Below are 16379 nucleotides of genomic sequence, written 5' to 3' on the forward strand. Positions count from 1 at the left end.
AAAGCGGAGATGAGGAGGTTGTAGCAGGGGAGGAAGACGAAGGTGCGTGTCACATGCGGCGACTTTGGGCTGTCGGTTCCTATATGCGCGATACTGACGTGTCTTCACTCCCATAACTTCAGATATGGATTACTACGACGATCTTGAGGAGATACTGAACTCTGACGTTCGAAGAACTGGCGAAGAGATCGATCCTTATGCAGGTGTGTGACTCCCCTTCAACGGTCACGTATCTGCCTAACAAACAACAGGCATCTTCTTCTCCAAGGATCGCAAGGAGGAAGTCATAGAAGTGGAGGAGACACCTGAACAGGTCACCCTGCATCCCTCACCCGACAATCCACAAACCCTTGTTCTGATGACTCAGGGGGAGTGGATGAAAGGATGTCCGGAAGGCGGCGAGCAAGGCTTGCTATTTGGCCTTTGGAATGATCTGCAAGCACCATCCGTCAAGTGCCCAAATAAATGTGACAACAACTTGTCACGAGAGAAGGGCATGTTCACAGCTATTTGGGTACGTTGGCTCCTTTGCATGTCGTTGACTCTGGATTCATGTTTGGCAGCCGGATTTCGAACACTATGTCTCTTATTTGAGGTCGCATGTTCAAGCAAAGTGCTCCTCCTGTTCCGCGGAAGTTTGTTTGGCATGTGGCGAATTGGCGACCTCATCGCGCCTAGACAAACCGAAACGGAGAGATGGCAACCCCCCCGATCCCCTATTCCATTGTGCGGAGCTGCAAGGTATGGTGCTTGGCATGGGCCTGTCGATGGTGGAGAAGATGTTTGAAGAGCAAGTCCGCGAAGCACAGCAGGAACAACAGGAAGATGATAACGAGGAAAACAAGAGTAGGAAGAAGCGGCGGGTGACAGGTGGGGCATCAGCGGTATCGCATATCATCGCTGGTGCCGAGTCAAGTACTGCAAGCACGGACGAGGATGGCGAAGAGGAGTATCTATTTGGCGTAGCGCAGGCTGGTCGAGGGAAAGGAAAGCGAGCACCGTCGGGAACCGGATACGGTGGCGGCAAGGAGGATGCGAGTTTCCATTTATTGTTAGCATGCATCGCTTCTCACATGACTTTTTTCAGCAAAGCGGTATTCTTGCTGCACTTGAAGCCCAGTGTGCAAGAGACACTAGAATCGGCACTCTCCTGTCCCAAGTTCGCGTTTTTCTCCCATCGCTGGCACGAAGTCCAGATGCTGAGACATCCGATTATCTTCCTCATCCTACTGTCCTAGTGCATGTCCGGCGTCGTTTCAATGCCGTCAGTAGTGCTCTGTTGCGAAATGACTCCCTCGCCGATATGAGTGATCGACAAGTGCTGTACTTTGAGCTTCTTGAATGGCTGGAGGTATGTCAGTTGTGTTCAGATCTTAACCCATATGTATCATTCCGCGACAGACCGTGTCGAACCACGAAGCACTTGCGTCCATTATGGGCATGCCGATCATGATGCCCCAGACTGTCACTTTCCTCCTAGCTCGTCCTGGCTCAACGCAGATCCGCGAGAGGAAGCTTGTCTATGAAGGCTCGGCTGGGCCACGAGAGTTACTGGAAGCCATTGCCATCCAGGCGCGGGCCGCAGTAAAAGGTTGGGAAAGCACAAAGAAGAAGGTACAGGTGAAGACGGAGATGACCGAAGCCGAGAAACGCAAGACAGGCGGTGCCCCTGTGGAAGAGCGTCTCCGAATAAACGTGAAGGGCAAGGAGAAGGAGAAAGCGGAAGAAGCTCGGCTGTTTACCTTTTGCAACCGAATCCTCGCAACCGCCGATGCTATCGACAAGGCGTTGCGCGACACGAAAGGTGCTGCATTCCTGCAACGGCTGCACGATTCCCTACCAAAGGCCCCCTGGGAAGCATCTTTGGACCAGGGCCAACTACGACTCTCCCCCAATGCTACTGATGCGGAGATACGCACGATGTACGAGGACTGGGCGAATCGTGTCAACTTCCAGTATTGCGACCTTACGATCGAGAACGAGGATACCGGCGAAACGCCGAACTTCAAGAGTGTGTTTAATAATGACGCGAGAGGACTGGCCGGTGCCGATATGCCGAGGCGGAGTCTTGCCATTGCGAAGGAGGTAGGTGCCGTGATCTGTCTTTGTGAGATACTGCTCATGTGAACGCAGCTGGCTGTCTTATCAACCAACCTGCCTGTAAACTGGAATTCTAGCATCTTCTTACGGGTCGATGAGAGTCGAGTCGATGTCATCAAGGCTCTGATTACCGGACCAGAAGGAACACCTTACGAGAACGGATGGTACGTACTTCCCCTGCCCCAGTCTAGCTGCTCATTCATGTATGCTACAGCTACGTGTTTGACATCTTCCTCGGTAGCAACTACAACATGGCTCCGCCTTCAGTGAAATACCTGACAACCAATGACGGAAAATTCCGATTCAATCCTAACCTATATGCTGTTAGTCCATTTCTTCCCCGTTTCTCCAGGTAGCCTGACAGACGATCAGGATGGGAAAGTCTGCTTGTCCTTGCTGGGCACATGGCAGGGACCGGGGTGGAATCCCGGCAAGTCAACCTTACTCCAAGTCCTCATCTCGATCCAGTCCATGATACTATGTGACGAGCCATACCTGAACGAGCCAGGCTGGGAAGCGCAGCGCGGCACCGCAGCGTCAGGCCGATGTGCGCGCATTCCCCATCTGCCATCTGCGTAAAGACTGACCCCGACATGTGTAGATTCTGCAAACGTCCGCCGCATGGTCGTCCACACGGCCATGATGGGGAATCTGAAGAACCCACCCGAGCCGTTCGGGGATGTCATCCGCACTCATTTCCGGCTCAAAGCGCGCAGTCTGCGCACACAGCTCAACAAATGGCTTGCTATGGACGACGGTGTACCGGTCAGCGAGGCAGCGGTGTTGGCTCCCACGAAGAAGGATGCTGCGAGCCCGACATGGGCGGAAGGTAGCCAGAGTGCGATGCGGGGATATGTGGATGCGTTCAAGATGATGCTTGATGAGCTGCAGAAGGAGGAAGTGGGAACTGATTCGTGATTCGTGATTCGACTCTTATATTGGAACCTGGATTACCCGAGACACTGTGTATATCACACCTGTATTCCTTTCAACAACCTCCACTGAGGCAATAATGAAATGCAAGCTACACACACTAACCAGAAGCAATGACGGTGTTACGTTACCACATTAGGGAATTCCTCAGTTGCTCCCGTTCGCCGCCGTGAATGCGTAACCGCCGAAATTTCCCTTCCCACTTCTTGCCTCTGCTCAGTGCACCTTCACCTCCAACAACAAAAGCAGCAAACATGGACCTCTCCTCCCTCTCCCCAGCCGAATCAGCCCAGATGCAGCGCATAATCGAGCGCAAGCAGATGCAGGACTTTATGCGACTGTACTCCGGCCTTGTGGAACGGTGTTTCACTGGCTGCGTGAATGATTTCACGAGCAGGGTGTTGACGAATAAGGAGGTGTGTGATGGGTCCTTTTGCTCTTTTTGTTTGTTTTTGGATCTGGAGGATCCGGGCACAACTCTGAGTGGTTGTTGTGGTGCAAGGAACTTGCGGAGTGCGGTGCTGTTGTTGCGGTTGCGGTTGCTGCACCGGCTGGGACTTGTCTGCGCCGAACTCATGATCGAACTTCGAACTCTGGATACAGGCCGGATGTTCGAGGCCCGAGCCCTCCTTGATTCAGGAGCAACTGGACTGTTCATTGATGTCGGATGCAGTGTGCAGTGTGCTAACCAAGATCGAACAGGAAACATGCGTCCAGAACTGCACCGACAAGTTTTTCAAGCACTCCGAGCGTGTGGGCGCTAGGTTCGCAGAGCATAACGCCGGTGCGTCTTCATCCTCCGCTCTTTGCATACATAGGCGAGGGACGGGTAAACTGTGCAGCGCTGATTGAGGGCAGATATGATGCAGCAGGCACAGCATGGTCGTTGAGCCTAGCCGTTTGCCTTTCCCCAATTTCCACGAGTCCTGGGGCGTTGGAAGCTCGAGCTCTCGGTACTATTACTGTACTCCACCAGCAGCGGGAAGGGAGCAGGTGGATCGGGGTCGGGAGAGGATCTTGAACTATCACTAGCTGGTTGGCGGGCGCACGAGTCCCTTGTCACTTGTGTACGGGAGTACGAGGTCCGTGCGTGTGGATATACGAGTATAATGCAGTGCTTTCTACTTGACTTGGTGTGCACTCAGATGACGGTACATCTCCGATGGCCCTGCTCATACGAAGGGAATACGACGTGACAGTCCTGATACTACTGTGGTGTCTGGCGCCTTTCCTCCTGCACTCGGAGCTCGATTACCATCCTCCCAGGGAAGTACCAAACTTGTGGACAGAGATGTCCGTTCTTGGTTTTGGCCGTGTTCCCGCCGGGTGATGGGTGAGGTGCAATGAAAGGGGGCGCACATACCTGTGATGCACAGTTGGGTGATGTTTGTGAAGTAATATGATAGGTAGATGAATCAGTGATCGAGGTATGCTGTCTTAGTCTTGTATTATTATTGTGTCACTATGAAAAGTACATTCCTCGGAAGTTGCCGGGACATCTCCCACTATACACAATCCAACCCGCCATTCACCGTTCACCGCTCTCCCTTCTACCGCCCATTCATTCCCTCCTTATCACCATGGCAGGAATGTACCGTTTCTCAGACGGAGAAGCAACACCAAGCCAGAAAGCAGCTCTCGTCCCCAGCACCATCTCCAACCTAGCAATAGAAGTCCATTCCCTCACCTACGCATTCCCCCACACCCCGCCTGCCTTGCGCGACCTCACCCTGCTCGTCCAGCCCGGACAGAGGATCATCCTCATCGGAGCGAACGGCGCGGGGAAGAGCACGCTTTTGCAGTTGCTTGCGGGGAAGAGGCTGACAAAGGAGAGCATACATGTTTTGGGAAAGGACGTCTTTCATCAAGGGAGTCAAGTGCGTTACCTGATGTCTTTATGTCACGTACTTGAACTGGATATATGCTTACATCTTGTGTTGCAGGGAGTCACCTTCCTCGGTACGGAATGGGCTTCCAACCCCGTTGTGAGATCCGACATCCTCGTATCTACATTCCTCGACTCCGTAGGTGGATGGAGACACAAAGAGCGTCGAGATCGTCTCCTAGACCTGTTAGACGTCGACCTAGACTGGTATGTTCCCATCCCGTCCCTCATCTCATTCCATCCCCGTATATGCCTAACCGTGGAATAGGCACATGCACGCCATCTCCGACGGCGAGCGAAGGCGTGTACAGCTCTGTATGGGTCTTATGGCTCCTTGGGAAATGTTGCTCCTGGACGAAGTGACGGTAGACCTGGACGTGCTGGTCCGACATCATCTACTCGGGTTCTTGAAAGAGGAGAGCGAGCAAAGAGGGGCTACTGTCATCTGTCCGTCCCGATCCTATTCTAGTCTTTCCCTCCATGCACTCATAGTTGCCCCTTTTCGGGGGGTGGACAGACGCGACACACATATTTGACGGACTGGGCAGTTTCCCGACGCATATCGCCCACCTACACCTAGGCACTCTGACAACCGCAGCGCCCATCCCCTGGCCTATCCCTCCCGGTCACCCTGGGCTGCCCCTCAAGCTGCGGAGCACTTCAGAGCCGTATGGACTGTGGGACCTCGCCCTTGCTTGGCTGGAAGAAGATCGGGAGAGGAGGATACGCGAGGGGGAGAGGGCGCGCAGTGGGAGTGGGCGTGGGGGGAGGGCGGGACAGAGGGGCGCGAGGAGGGAAGAGGTCGAGAGGGATAGCGAGGCGTTTTATAAGAAGTATGTCGTGCCTTTCTTCCTCAGTTTTGTGAGTCGGAGCGGGGCTAACGAATACTAGGTACGACTATTCGCATTGAACCAGTCATGCCGGGGAAGGATAGAAGTGAAGAGTAGGAGGATAGCGGGCCTTCAACGGCACCTTGGGGCACTCAACATGTCCCTGCTATCTGGTCATATCTTCAGGAGGCGAGGAGGCAAGGCTGACCCTGTACACTAAACGAGTACCTCATCTGTACTGTATGCATTCAACAACCGCATTAGATACCGTCAAGAATCGGAAACCAGTTGTTACTGAACGACCATATAGACCATTATTATTGGCTAAACGAAGGAATGTTCGTAAGACCATTCCCGCTGTCACTAGCAATAGCATGACTCCTGAGACATGTTCGACACTAATTTCGGAGGAAGTAGACGGTAGGAATAGGATGTCCGGGATAATTCATCATACAGAAAAATCGCCCAAATTGCTACGTCTTTTTCCGTATTCTCGTGGCGTCAATCACATCGTTTTCTAATTTGAGACATCAGTGAAAATAGGAAAGAAGACTAGGGTTGGGATCAGAAATTGCCCAGATTAAGGGGTATGTCAGAGGAGTCTGAAATTACTCCTTGATGGAAATGGACAGTTTATCAACGAAGCTAACGCAGTACTCGTCGTCATCGTAGCGCCCGCGGGAAACTCGCTAATATTCACAGCCCACGTGGTGCAAATCCGAGGACACAGCCTCCTAACACAAGTTGGGGTGTGCTTCTTTTCCGCACCGGCTGTCGGGAGATGTACGATAAAACGGCGACTTACGACTCCCGAACCGATCTCTCGCAATTTGAATCCCGGCGGCGCTGCTGCAGTACTCGGTACTCGGCGCTAATAATGCTCTCTAGATAAATATTGGCTCGATGTCTTTTAAAATGTCCTGTCAACCATCTGTTCGTCTGTTAGTCTGGTTTCCCATAACTTAAACTCAAGCACACACGACACATCATGAACTTTTCCACTATATTTAATCGGGCTCTATGTCGCTTAGGCAGATCCCGCACATGCAACCGCAATGACGGTCCACACAAGATGCTGCACATCGACGATATTATGCAATCGGTGTACGAGGAATGCGACGGCAAAACGCTATCTGCCATGGCTCAGACGGCAAAGATCTTCTACCCTTTGGCAATCCGTGTGCTCTGGGCCAGAGCTTACGAGATCGACAAACTTGTCGATGTCGCTGCGGAACCCTTGACTCGCTTATTACTCGGGGAGGAGATTGTATGCGAGGTGCCTTCTTGACTTTTTTCTGATCTCATCTGTAATCAGATTCCCGAAAACCATCGGTTCCAGGTCGAGCGGCTACGGTATTGCATCTCCTCGACTCGCGCACTGCGCATTATCTTCGAGCAGCAGACGGAGGCAGTACCCAAAGAATCCCCAATGTATGACCTAACCAATCGCGCGATTGATTCAGCCAAACGTCTGTTGCAGGCACTTTCCCGTCCCGGCGCATGGGAGTCGATCACCGACGTGGCCCCGCGGTCAACCACCCTTGGTCTTTTCCCGAAACTGAGGCTGCTTCGCCTTCAGTGCTACTCCGCAGCTCATTTCGAGCTCGGCAAACAGGTTCTGTGCGACTGTCTCATCAGTCTAGAAGTTACCCTGGAATGGGACATGTCTCCAGAGGAAGCCGAGGCCGCCATGGATACAATCGTGGAGCGATGCCCAAACCTTAGACATCTGGATGCGCGTCTCTGGCAGCTCCAATCCGTCAAGATGCTAAGACGCCTTAAGCTCTGGACTCTGGCTATATCATATCCATTTATAACAGAAGCGGAAATCGACGTTCTGGCCAGTCTAAAGACAGTACGACATCTGTCAGTCTTGGCCGAATCCGACGATCCGCAAATCACGTTCAAGACCGCTGAACACCCCATCGCCTCGGATCAAAACGGATCTTTAGACCATTTGGAATCACTCATAATCAGGACAGGAGACTCGTTGTATCTCTGTCTGATCATGATCCGCCGATTACAGGAGCACAAGCTCCGGAATTTGCATATTGACGCCGAGTGCATCGACGATCGCTGGGTGCGCGCATGTGTAGAGGCAATCCCTGAACATTGTCGTCGGCTGACGTCCTTATACTTGCACCTGAGGACGCAAAATTCCGAGCTGAAGCCCGGAGAACAGCGGAATTGGTACACTGTGGAGCCACTTGGACGATGCCGTGATATCACGTCATTCCAATTCACCTCATCCTCGAAAGAGGATTGCACTGCATTCACTTGGGACGACGCCGATTTGGCAGCTATCTCCCAAGCATGGCCACGACTGGATAAATTACGCCTAATCACCCTGCTCAACGAATACGAGTATGATGTGGAGCGTTACAAGCCTCGGATCACATGGCGAGGATTAGCCACTCTCTCGAAGAACTGCCCTCGTCTCAAATTGGTCCAATTGGAATTTGACGCCACGGAAAGCGGTTGGCCACAAGATGAAGTGCCGGTCCCCGCGGAAGACATGGAGATGTTTTGTCTCGCCTGGAGTCGGGTCGACGGAAGCGACTACGAAGCTGTGGCGAGGAGGATCAACTACATTTGGCCAAACGCGAGTGTCGGTTGGGGGTTATGGTATGGGGGACAGCTGGAGCTCCCCAATGACCATTCGGAAGACATCGTGAACAGATTCCCCCAGCTGGAAGATAAATCATACCAAGAAGCACTCAAAGTTGCATTCGCCATATCTCACTACTTGCACTATGTCAAACAAGAGAACGGTCCCCACCATCCAGTTCAGTTGGTTGACTGTGACGGCTCAAGTGACAACACCCTACAACCTCAAGCTCCAGAGAATATACCCGCCGACACTGAGCATATTTTTTCCCTGTCGACCACTGAGCAAAATGAAACCTCGACGCACGAAGACGCATTGGACGGGCTGACTCCCAGCCTGAGATCAGATGAACATGGATTCGAATTACGCAGGCCGGGAGATGCATTGAGCAAGTTGTGGAGTTGTATGGCGTTGCAGACAGCTGCCGCGATGGAGCATTTTGTTGTCCAGGTGTTGAGAAACACGCGAGCTTTATGAAACTAATGATTTAAGATATGACACAGGCACTCCAAAACCTTTCCCGATCTTGTTTCATTGGTGGGGTGCACATGAGAGTGGTTGGGGGGATTGTCACCACCACCAACGTCCTTTCAAAACCTCTGCTGTATAAGATAACCTCACCATCTCATTCATATTGCAGACATGAATGTACGCCATATCTTCTGCCACTTGGTCACTTTCGGGGGATAATCCGAGTTTTCATTGTGGTAATGGGGACTATTCTATTGCGGAGATCCGTCTGATACTCGAGTGAGGCGTCGCATAATCGCACATTCGTACGTGACCCTGCTAATGCTCTTTTGCAACCGATTGCAAGCCTAAAACCCCTTTCGCAATTCTTATCAGAGCTCCCCATGACTCTGCGACAGGATACACGACACAAATGCACATGCTGCACCACACCCAAATGAAAGAAACCACGCACCACCCCCTGAAAAAGGCTCGTGAGTAGATCTACTGAGTACCGAAGAGGGTGAATGGAACCACCTAAGGCACATTATTTGTCAGGTCTCGATCAAAAGAAGGAGCTCACGATGATGGCGATCGCGGCGTATAGCCCATTCGCCGCAAGAGCCAGTCGCTCGCCTTTCTTTGCAATAACAGGGTCCAACGGTTGGATATGAGAGGTCTCCAGATAATCGACCATTTCATTGCCGGTAGGCACGTACTCGATTGGTGCCGCAGAGACAATCACAGCTGGTCCCTTTTCAGCTTCATCAGAGTTCTGAGGCACATCCGGGGATGGCGGTATGTTGGAACCCGACGGTGACTTTTTCGGTGACGATAAACCATTGATTTTGTTGCTGCGAGCAATATCAATGGGGTCATCTGATTGGTGTTTGGCCGGGAACATCAAGGTTAGCAGAGTGGCAACGACGGCGCCGCCAGCACAGCTCGCAATGTTGCCGGCAGCAGCGTTCGTCGCATCACCAGTTGTCGTCACATGGATGTAGCCAGATCGTTTCATAGTAGTAACAAGCCAAGCAATCAAGCCAAAGGACAGTCCACTCCACGGGCTCGCTATAGGTGACAATGTTGACATGCGATCCCAGAGAAGTATGAGGCCGACCGGGACTGAAGCGCCGCCAACAATAACACCAAGCACAGTCAACAGCCAAGTAAGATTGATGTTGACAGCGCTGAGAATGGAGCAGAATGCGGCAAGAACGACGGCATAGATGATGATACCATAGTGCGAAATCCGCACAAGCTGCTGAGAGGTGGCATGAGGTCGAAGGTAAGTCTTGTAGACGTCGAACGTGAGTAAGGATGACACAGCAATGAGCTCAGCGGAAGTCGACGACGTGACGGCCATGAACAGCAACAACAGCATCAGCCCAGCACCACCTTTACCAAGCAGTGCAATTGCAGCAGCTTGGGATGAAAGGCCAGCGCCATTCTGTGCGGCAGACAGTGGATTTGGGTATGTCGGGAATGACGTGGTACTTGTCAATGCTGCGCAACCTAGACCCATGGCTGTGGCAAATCCGAAAGGTATCTGTCCAGCATCGAGTGATCAGCGTATGAGAGAGCGTGGTGGAACCACTGCCTCACCCCATACCAAGCGATACCTCCTAGAAGGTAGGCTTTGATACTTGTCTCCGGCTGGGAGGGAATGGCTCGTTGCCAGTACGCTTGGTCCAACCACACTGTCGAGAAACCCGCAACAAGTAAGTCTGAAAAGGGTGAGCAAGGAAGGCAGTCCGCAGTTTAGGAGGCCATACCGATAGCGAAGACCAAACCATTGACGGATTTGAACGTCAAGTATGATCCCTCATAATTTCCCGCAATCGGCATAGTCGCCGATGCTTCAACAAGGAGATCGTAAAATCGGTCGATGCTTCCAACCACCGCATTTGTTGCATACATCTCGAAGCCGAAAATGAAAATCGCGATGAAGAGAATTACAGTGTGCGTATAGTCGGCAATAAAAGTGCTCCGCAAGCCTCCTACAATGACGTACGCGGCCACGACCAGCGGTATGAGGAAACAGGCAGCATAAACGTTCATCCCTGATAGTGCGGCAACTACTTGAGAACCCCCAAGGACCAGACAAGCGCCTACAAGCATATTCGTAGCCAAGCCATTGAACAAATACGTGATGTGCGCTACTCTGCCATGCCGGGCAAGGATGATCTCGGGGAATGTGTGAGCGCCAGGTGCATTTGACTTGATCTTGATGGCGATCAACGCGAAAAGCAAGATCTGAAAGCTGCCCATCGCCCCATACCACATCGGTCCGCAAATGCCGTACGTATACGCAAAGGTGCTGGAGGTGAGCAGCGTTGCACTCCATGTCCAGCTGGAAACGATTCCCGCAGCTGTCCGCGAATCAGCGTGAGTCCTTTAACTGGACAGCTGACACACCTATAAGACCAGGCTCGACGTTTCGAGACGCTGTGCTAAATTCCTCGGCTTGATGAGTTGAGTACGACGTATACTTGTTTTGAAGATGAGTGCAGCCAAGCATCAGCAAAGCAAAGAACAATCCGATTCCAACGACAATGCCGTAGCCCACGCCCTGGCTAAGCACCTGGATTCCATCATTTGTGGACATCTCGTGCTTGATCCGGGACGTAATGATTCCAGTCCGGCTTAGCTAGTAGATTGCTGCGCTGTAGCCGTTTTTTGGAGGTTGAGGCGTCGTGGTCGCTTGCAAGCAACCTCCGAGAGTGCAAATATTATGGAGCCATACCTTCATGATAAGAGCAGGGGATAAGAGCAGAGAGCATATGCTAACATGCGTATCAGAGTCGTCGACTGCGGAGAGACAAACGCTTTCTTCCGGAAGACTCCAGAGAGCTCGGGTGCTGGCAAACCGTTATTCCGAGTTGGAGTAGGATACAAGCCACATTGGTTCTCATTTCCAACGGCATACGCAGATGGTACGTCTCGACAGATATTGAAGAGTCACAGCCTAATCGCAGGTGATAACGAACAAGAAGCATCTCAACCTCGTTAAGAACATAATATCCCAAAAGATATACGGCTCCGACAGATCGATCTGACCGGAAGGCTTGCGATAGACAAGAAGCAGCAAGTCTTCGATCGTCCATGGAGCTGGAGCACCCCATACATTCACGCTCGTCATGCACTGCCAATGCGGTTTGTGGTGTGATCGCAAACAATTCTGGGAAAGAAGCACCGAAGCAGGAGTAATGACCAAGTGTCCAATTCTTCCCTTCGGGATGGCGGGAACTGAACGGAAACTCTAATATGATTATATAATCGAACGGTGGGCGCTTAATACCTTGGGGATAAGCGCCGAGCTAGCAGATGGAATAACAGGGTCCGAAAACTCCTGTTTCCATAGCCTTGATTTCTGATGAAAAGTTGAGCTAAGGTACAAGCATCGCAGTTAACTTTACGTACGAAGTGCTAGTAACTTTGAGAAGAACCTAGCAGTCGGAAAGTTTCCTGAACCCGAATCAGCTCATGCCTCGAAAATCGGAATCGCGACAAGCGCCAATTTCACCATATGCAACGAAGAAACGCTCATGTCCAGAGTTGCGCCAAATCCCGTTGATTTCCCCCTCTGTATCAAAGTCCCAAAACTTCTCTTTTAGCGCCCCACGAACATCTTTACCAAATGTTTCTTCAATTGAAGTGTGCATGTGCCCATACCTGTGTTTCATTGTCAGATTCCGGAGAATGCCTTACAACGATGACATACCCAGTAGCGCATATGACAGCATCAGCCGGAAGAAACGAACCGTCAGCAAACTTGACGCCATCTGCAACAAACGAATGAATGGGAGAATCGTTCTTGAGCTTGATACGCCCGTCTATGATCATCTCGCTGGCCCCAACGTCTAGACTTCATTAAGCTCCATCCGCAGCTGATTCGTACCTGACATACTGATGTATGATCCTCCGAACCTTTCTAAGGCGAGCCGGTACAAGCCGGTGCCTTCGATACCCATGTTTGTCCTGAACCCAACGCGCTCTAGCCCTTCGAGCATCTCCCTGCCGGGAGTGAGGATATCTCACAGGGGGAGACAGAAATAACGCACTGATCCATTTCTGCCACCTTTGTGGTGAAGCGGACCGCCAAAGTCATTGCCACGAAATGGGGGAAAGAATAGTATAGGAGGTCAGCAACCTCCGTCGGTGGACTTCCCTTCCAGTAGAGATCTGGGGGAAATGAGCAAAAATGGGAAGATAGAATCGATTTTGCGTACCTTTCCACTGAATCGGTATGGCATTCTTCACCGACATGACATATGTACTCCCGCGCTGGATCATGGTAACATCAACGCCATCGAGTGACAGATCGCGGCAAATGTCGTGCCCTGAGCGAGACACTTCCATGAGTTCGTGTAATATGAGGTGGGATATACGCACCTGTGACTCCGCTCCCAATAACGACGACTTTCTTTCCTTTAAACTCGGAAGGGTGTCGCGTCTGCGTCGCATGCAGGATGGGTCCTTTGAAATTGTCCTACAACCCTAGTGAAAACGTGCTTTCAAAGGGTAATGGTATAACCCACCATGCCTTCGTAGTCTGGCATAACAGGATGTCCTCCTGCCAGACCCGTCGCCCAGACCACATACTTCGCCTTGACCGTAAGGAAACCTCCGTCCAGGTTGATAATGGTGATCATCCACTCTTTGGCCAGGGGATCGTATTTCGGGTCTCGAACGGTGCTGGAGGTACAGACGTTCAGATCGAGCAGCTTTGCGTACGCCTCAAACCAGTCTCCGATTCTGTTCCCACGACTTCAGAGGCAGTCTGGAGTTGGACAATCCGAACGTACTTGTTTCCTGGGGTGAAAACTGGCCAGAGTGGTGGTTCCGGCATTGAGAAGAGCGGTAGCTGGTCTCTCCCTAAATGAAAGGAATGCGGTCAGTTGAAGTTTGGCGATGTTTGTCACACCTACACATGGGATCGTGTACCCTCAGACTAGCATATCGCACGTTTCTCCATTGGTCTCCAACACGAGCGGTCTTCTCTACCAGCAAACTGCTCACGCCTAGGAGCTTGAGCCTAGCCGCCAAACCGAGACCGGACTGTCCAGCTCCAATAATCAACACTGTCGGATCTGCTTGACGGACGAGCTCCGCAGCCTTTTCAGCTGTAGCAGTATCTTGAGGCTCTGGGTAGTTGAAGTCGATGTCGAGTTCTGCACCGCTGAGACTGTCAAGAACAGTCTGTAGAGTGAAGATCCTCCACTCCTGCTCTGGAAGATAGACAAGCCGCACTACCGCCCACCCTTTTCCAACGCCAGTGTCGAAACGGAGCAAAGCTTGTACCCACCCCAGGTCGGGGTAAGGGGCTATCAGAGCGGGTGGGTGGGCGTGGGCATCATATAAGTCGAAGTTTGAAACCTGGCTGAGGCGTAGGCGGTCTTGAAGGAATTCGGTGATGCGATCGTGTCCTTGGAAGGTGCGAAAGTCCCATGTCAGGCTGAGCAGATCCCTCCACCACCCGTCGTCAAGGAAGAGCGAGGTGATCGCAGGGATGTCTTGCTGAGAGAGCGCGTTGTTGAAGCGAATAAGCCAAGTTTGCACGACTTTGCCCGGTAATGTGTCCGGGGGAGGCGCAGCACCGAGAACGGCAAACGTCGGCAGACTCATCGAATACAGACAGAAGCGATGGAGTGCTTGCCGGGGTCGGCGGAAGCGTTACGGGCCATTGATGTCGCCTTGAGGTACAAGAAGCACGTCGACAGCATGGTGTCCAACAAATGTATCGTTACGCGGTTGAGGGTGCGATAAGGACACAGCGCTGCGAGCTGGCATCAGGATTTGCGCACGAGTCGTTGGGCGATGCACGTGGGACATGCCCCCGTGGAGCAGCACACGGCGTTATGCATAAACATAGTAAAGAGCAATAAAGGCTGGGTGTTGTACAGCACTTGGGAAGCACCTGTTGAGATCTTTGGGATTAGACCGGAAGGACCATTCCGGTGCAAAAATGAATCCGTAGATCCCGTGACCTTTTCACGGCGCGTGTTATCTTACGCGGCACAACCCACCAGATCTAGTTTGACTCCGAAACCAGTTTCGAACCTGAATCGGGAACATCAGACAGAACTACTTGGAGCGGACTGTCAACCATACGATGCAGTACATTCCTGACTCCATTTTCTCGCTCATAGAATGGCGTTCGCACCAAAGAGAGCTGTCGGATACAAAGGGGTAACTACCTTTTTCAGCGTCATTGTCGGGGAAAGACAGGCTATCCAGACAACAGGCATGAATAAGGCTGCGTATGCGGCACAGTCCTGACAAAAGTACAGCACATACCGAGCGTGATACATAAAAGAGTCACCACTACCAGTGACACGGTACCGAGTGCGCCCCATCAAAGAATCACCACTGCTGACAAGAGGCACGTACCGAGTGCGACAAATACTAGTAAAAAAGTCACCACTACTGATGCGAGGCACGTAACGAGGGTGACACATAGAAGAGTCACCATGTAACGTCAGTCTCAGGGTGGAGAACACATATAAATGGCGTCCCACGCCAGCCTTTCTCCCGCAGCCTTGCAAATCTGCCCCTTCACACTCCCCAAGCACAAACTTACCTCTTCATCTGCGTGCGTCCTTCTTCCCTCTCTATCCTCCGGGATTATGTTCTGACTTTTTATTGGCTCTCCAGTTTTTCTTGCTCAAATGGAGGCTGCACGATCCCAAGGCATCCTGCCAAACAATGGTCTTCCAGAAGACAGGTTGCCACCACCGAACAACGATCACCTCGCCCCGGAGTTGGACGTAATTATGCCCGTCTATCTCTTTATTGGGAAAGGAGAACAACAGGAGCCAACATATCGGCACTGGTCCTTGGTGTGGGTCCTTCCTTGGCGCTTGCAGCGGCCACCGTCAGGTTACGCGGCCGTGCGCACTCTCGAGCTTACACAAGAATTCCCTGCTCTACATCTCACCAACTGGGGTCCACTCACCCGAACGAGATATGTGCAGTCTCTGCAGATGGGACTCATCCCACTTGGGAAACTGTCCTTTGCCGAACGGCAGTTACTGGAGCAGATCGCCAAGAACACTCCTGTGTATCGCCCGAACGGCATCTACAACTGTCAGCATTGGGTCATCGATGTCATCTCCAAAGGGATCCACGACGGTCTGCCATTTGACCGAACGCCCATCGAGGAAATTCTGAGGGTGAACGGCAGACCTGATCTGTTGTGGTAGTCAGAACAACAGTGGAGACCATGCCCATGTATGTTTGATGCACAGGGACTGCCAAGGCAACACCCAGCGACTTCCAAATTGAAGGAAATGAAATAACATGTTCTACTTTGTGTGCGACCTGCAGTGGGTACGTAAATGAATACACTAGCCAGCCTCGAAAGGGTCGCCAAGGGCAGCCTCGACGGTGAAAAGGGCATAAGTTGGGGGACTCCATTCTACAGAACCACGTCCCTCTTCATATGCGTCCATAAATTGATCGCACCACCCTCCAGGTGCCTTCAAGGTTACAAACTCGCTGCCTATGCGGTGTCTTAGCTGCGCGCCCTCGTACCATTGTGGAAATATCCCAAAATGTGCCCCAGTCCAAG

The 16379-nt window shown here is 52.0% G+C and overlaps 6 protein-coding genes across 6 annotated transcripts; 4 read left to right on the forward strand and 2 right to left on the reverse strand.

Moving 5' to 3' along the window:
* Positions 1–3: 3 nt before the first annotated feature.
* DACRYDRAFT_84483 (uncharacterized protein) lies at positions 4–4146 on the forward strand. Its single transcript, XM_040776683.1, has 12 exons — positions 4–42; positions 123–203; positions 252–514; positions 564–1034; positions 1088–1351; positions 1402–2085; positions 2134–2264; positions 2315–2423; positions 2473–2647; positions 2702–3449; positions 3637–3817; positions 3892–4146. Exons 2-10 carry the CDS (start codon positions 125–127, stop codon positions 3016–3018), a joined length of 2493 nt encoding a protein of 830 aa, XP_040624417.1. The 5' UTR covers positions 4–42; positions 123–124; the 3' UTR covers positions 3019–3449; positions 3637–3817; positions 3892–4146.
* A 470-nt stretch (positions 4147–4616) lies between these two features.
* Positions 4617–6026, forward strand: DACRYDRAFT_24933 (P-loop containing nucleoside triphosphate hydrolase protein). Its single transcript, XM_040773922.1, has 5 exons — positions 4617–4910; positions 4977–5125; positions 5187–5365; positions 5436–5751; positions 5810–6026. The coding sequence occupies exons 1-5, from the start codon at positions 4623–4625 to the stop codon at positions 5826–5828; spliced, it is 951 nt and encodes a 316-aa protein (XP_040624418.1). The 5' UTR covers positions 4617–4622; the 3' UTR covers positions 5829–6026.
* A 962-nt stretch (positions 6027–6988) lies between these two features.
* On the forward strand, positions 6989–8878 carry DACRYDRAFT_24934 (uncharacterized protein). The gene is made up of 2 exons (XM_040773923.1): positions 6989–7015; positions 7064–8878. Exon 2 carries the CDS (start codon positions 7178–7180, stop codon positions 8831–8833), a length of 1656 nt encoding a protein of 551 aa, XP_040624419.1. The 5' UTR covers positions 6989–7015; positions 7064–7177; the 3' UTR covers positions 8834–8878.
* A 432-nt stretch (positions 8879–9310) lies between these two features.
* On the reverse strand, positions 9311–11414 carry DACRYDRAFT_18522 (solute symporter family transporter; the record flags this gene model as incomplete). Its single annotated transcript, XM_040771362.1, has 5 exons — positions 9311–9343; positions 9390–10355; positions 10412–10533; positions 10582–11178; positions 11225–11414. 5 exons carry the CDS (start codon positions 11412–11414, stop codon positions 9311–9313), a joined length of 1908 nt encoding a protein of 635 aa, XP_040624420.1.
* Positions 11415–12285: 871 nt separating this feature from the next.
* DACRYDRAFT_58643 (FAD-dependent pyridine nucleotide-disulfide oxidoreductase) lies at positions 12286–14434 on the reverse strand (the record flags this gene model as incomplete). Its single annotated transcript, XM_040775510.1, has 9 exons — positions 12286–12481; positions 12531–12669; positions 12717–12823; positions 12871–12991; positions 13039–13149; positions 13202–13298; positions 13348–13564; positions 13615–13680; positions 13740–14434. The coding sequence occupies 9 exons, from the start codon at positions 14432–14434 to the stop codon at positions 12286–12288; spliced, it is 1749 nt and encodes a 582-aa protein (XP_040624421.1).
* A 926-nt stretch (positions 14435–15360) lies between these two features.
* On the forward strand, positions 15361–16086 carry DACRYDRAFT_119218 (uncharacterized protein). Its single transcript, XM_040770743.1, has 2 exons — positions 15361–15401; positions 15464–16086. Exon 2 carries the CDS (start codon positions 15478–15480, stop codon positions 16009–16011), a length of 534 nt encoding a protein of 177 aa, XP_040624422.1. The 5' UTR covers positions 15361–15401; positions 15464–15477; the 3' UTR covers positions 16012–16086.
* The last annotated feature ends 293 nt before the right edge of the window (positions 16087–16379 follow it).

The sequence above is a fragment of the Dacryopinax primogenitus genome (assembly GCF_000292625.1).
Source record: "Dacryopinax primogenitus strain DJM-731 SS1 chromosome Unknown DACRYscaffold_22, whole genome shotgun sequence".
In the NCBI taxonomy this organism is placed as follows: Eukaryota; Fungi; Basidiomycota; class Dacrymycetes; order Dacrymycetales; family Dacrymycetaceae; genus Dacryopinax; species Dacryopinax primogenitus.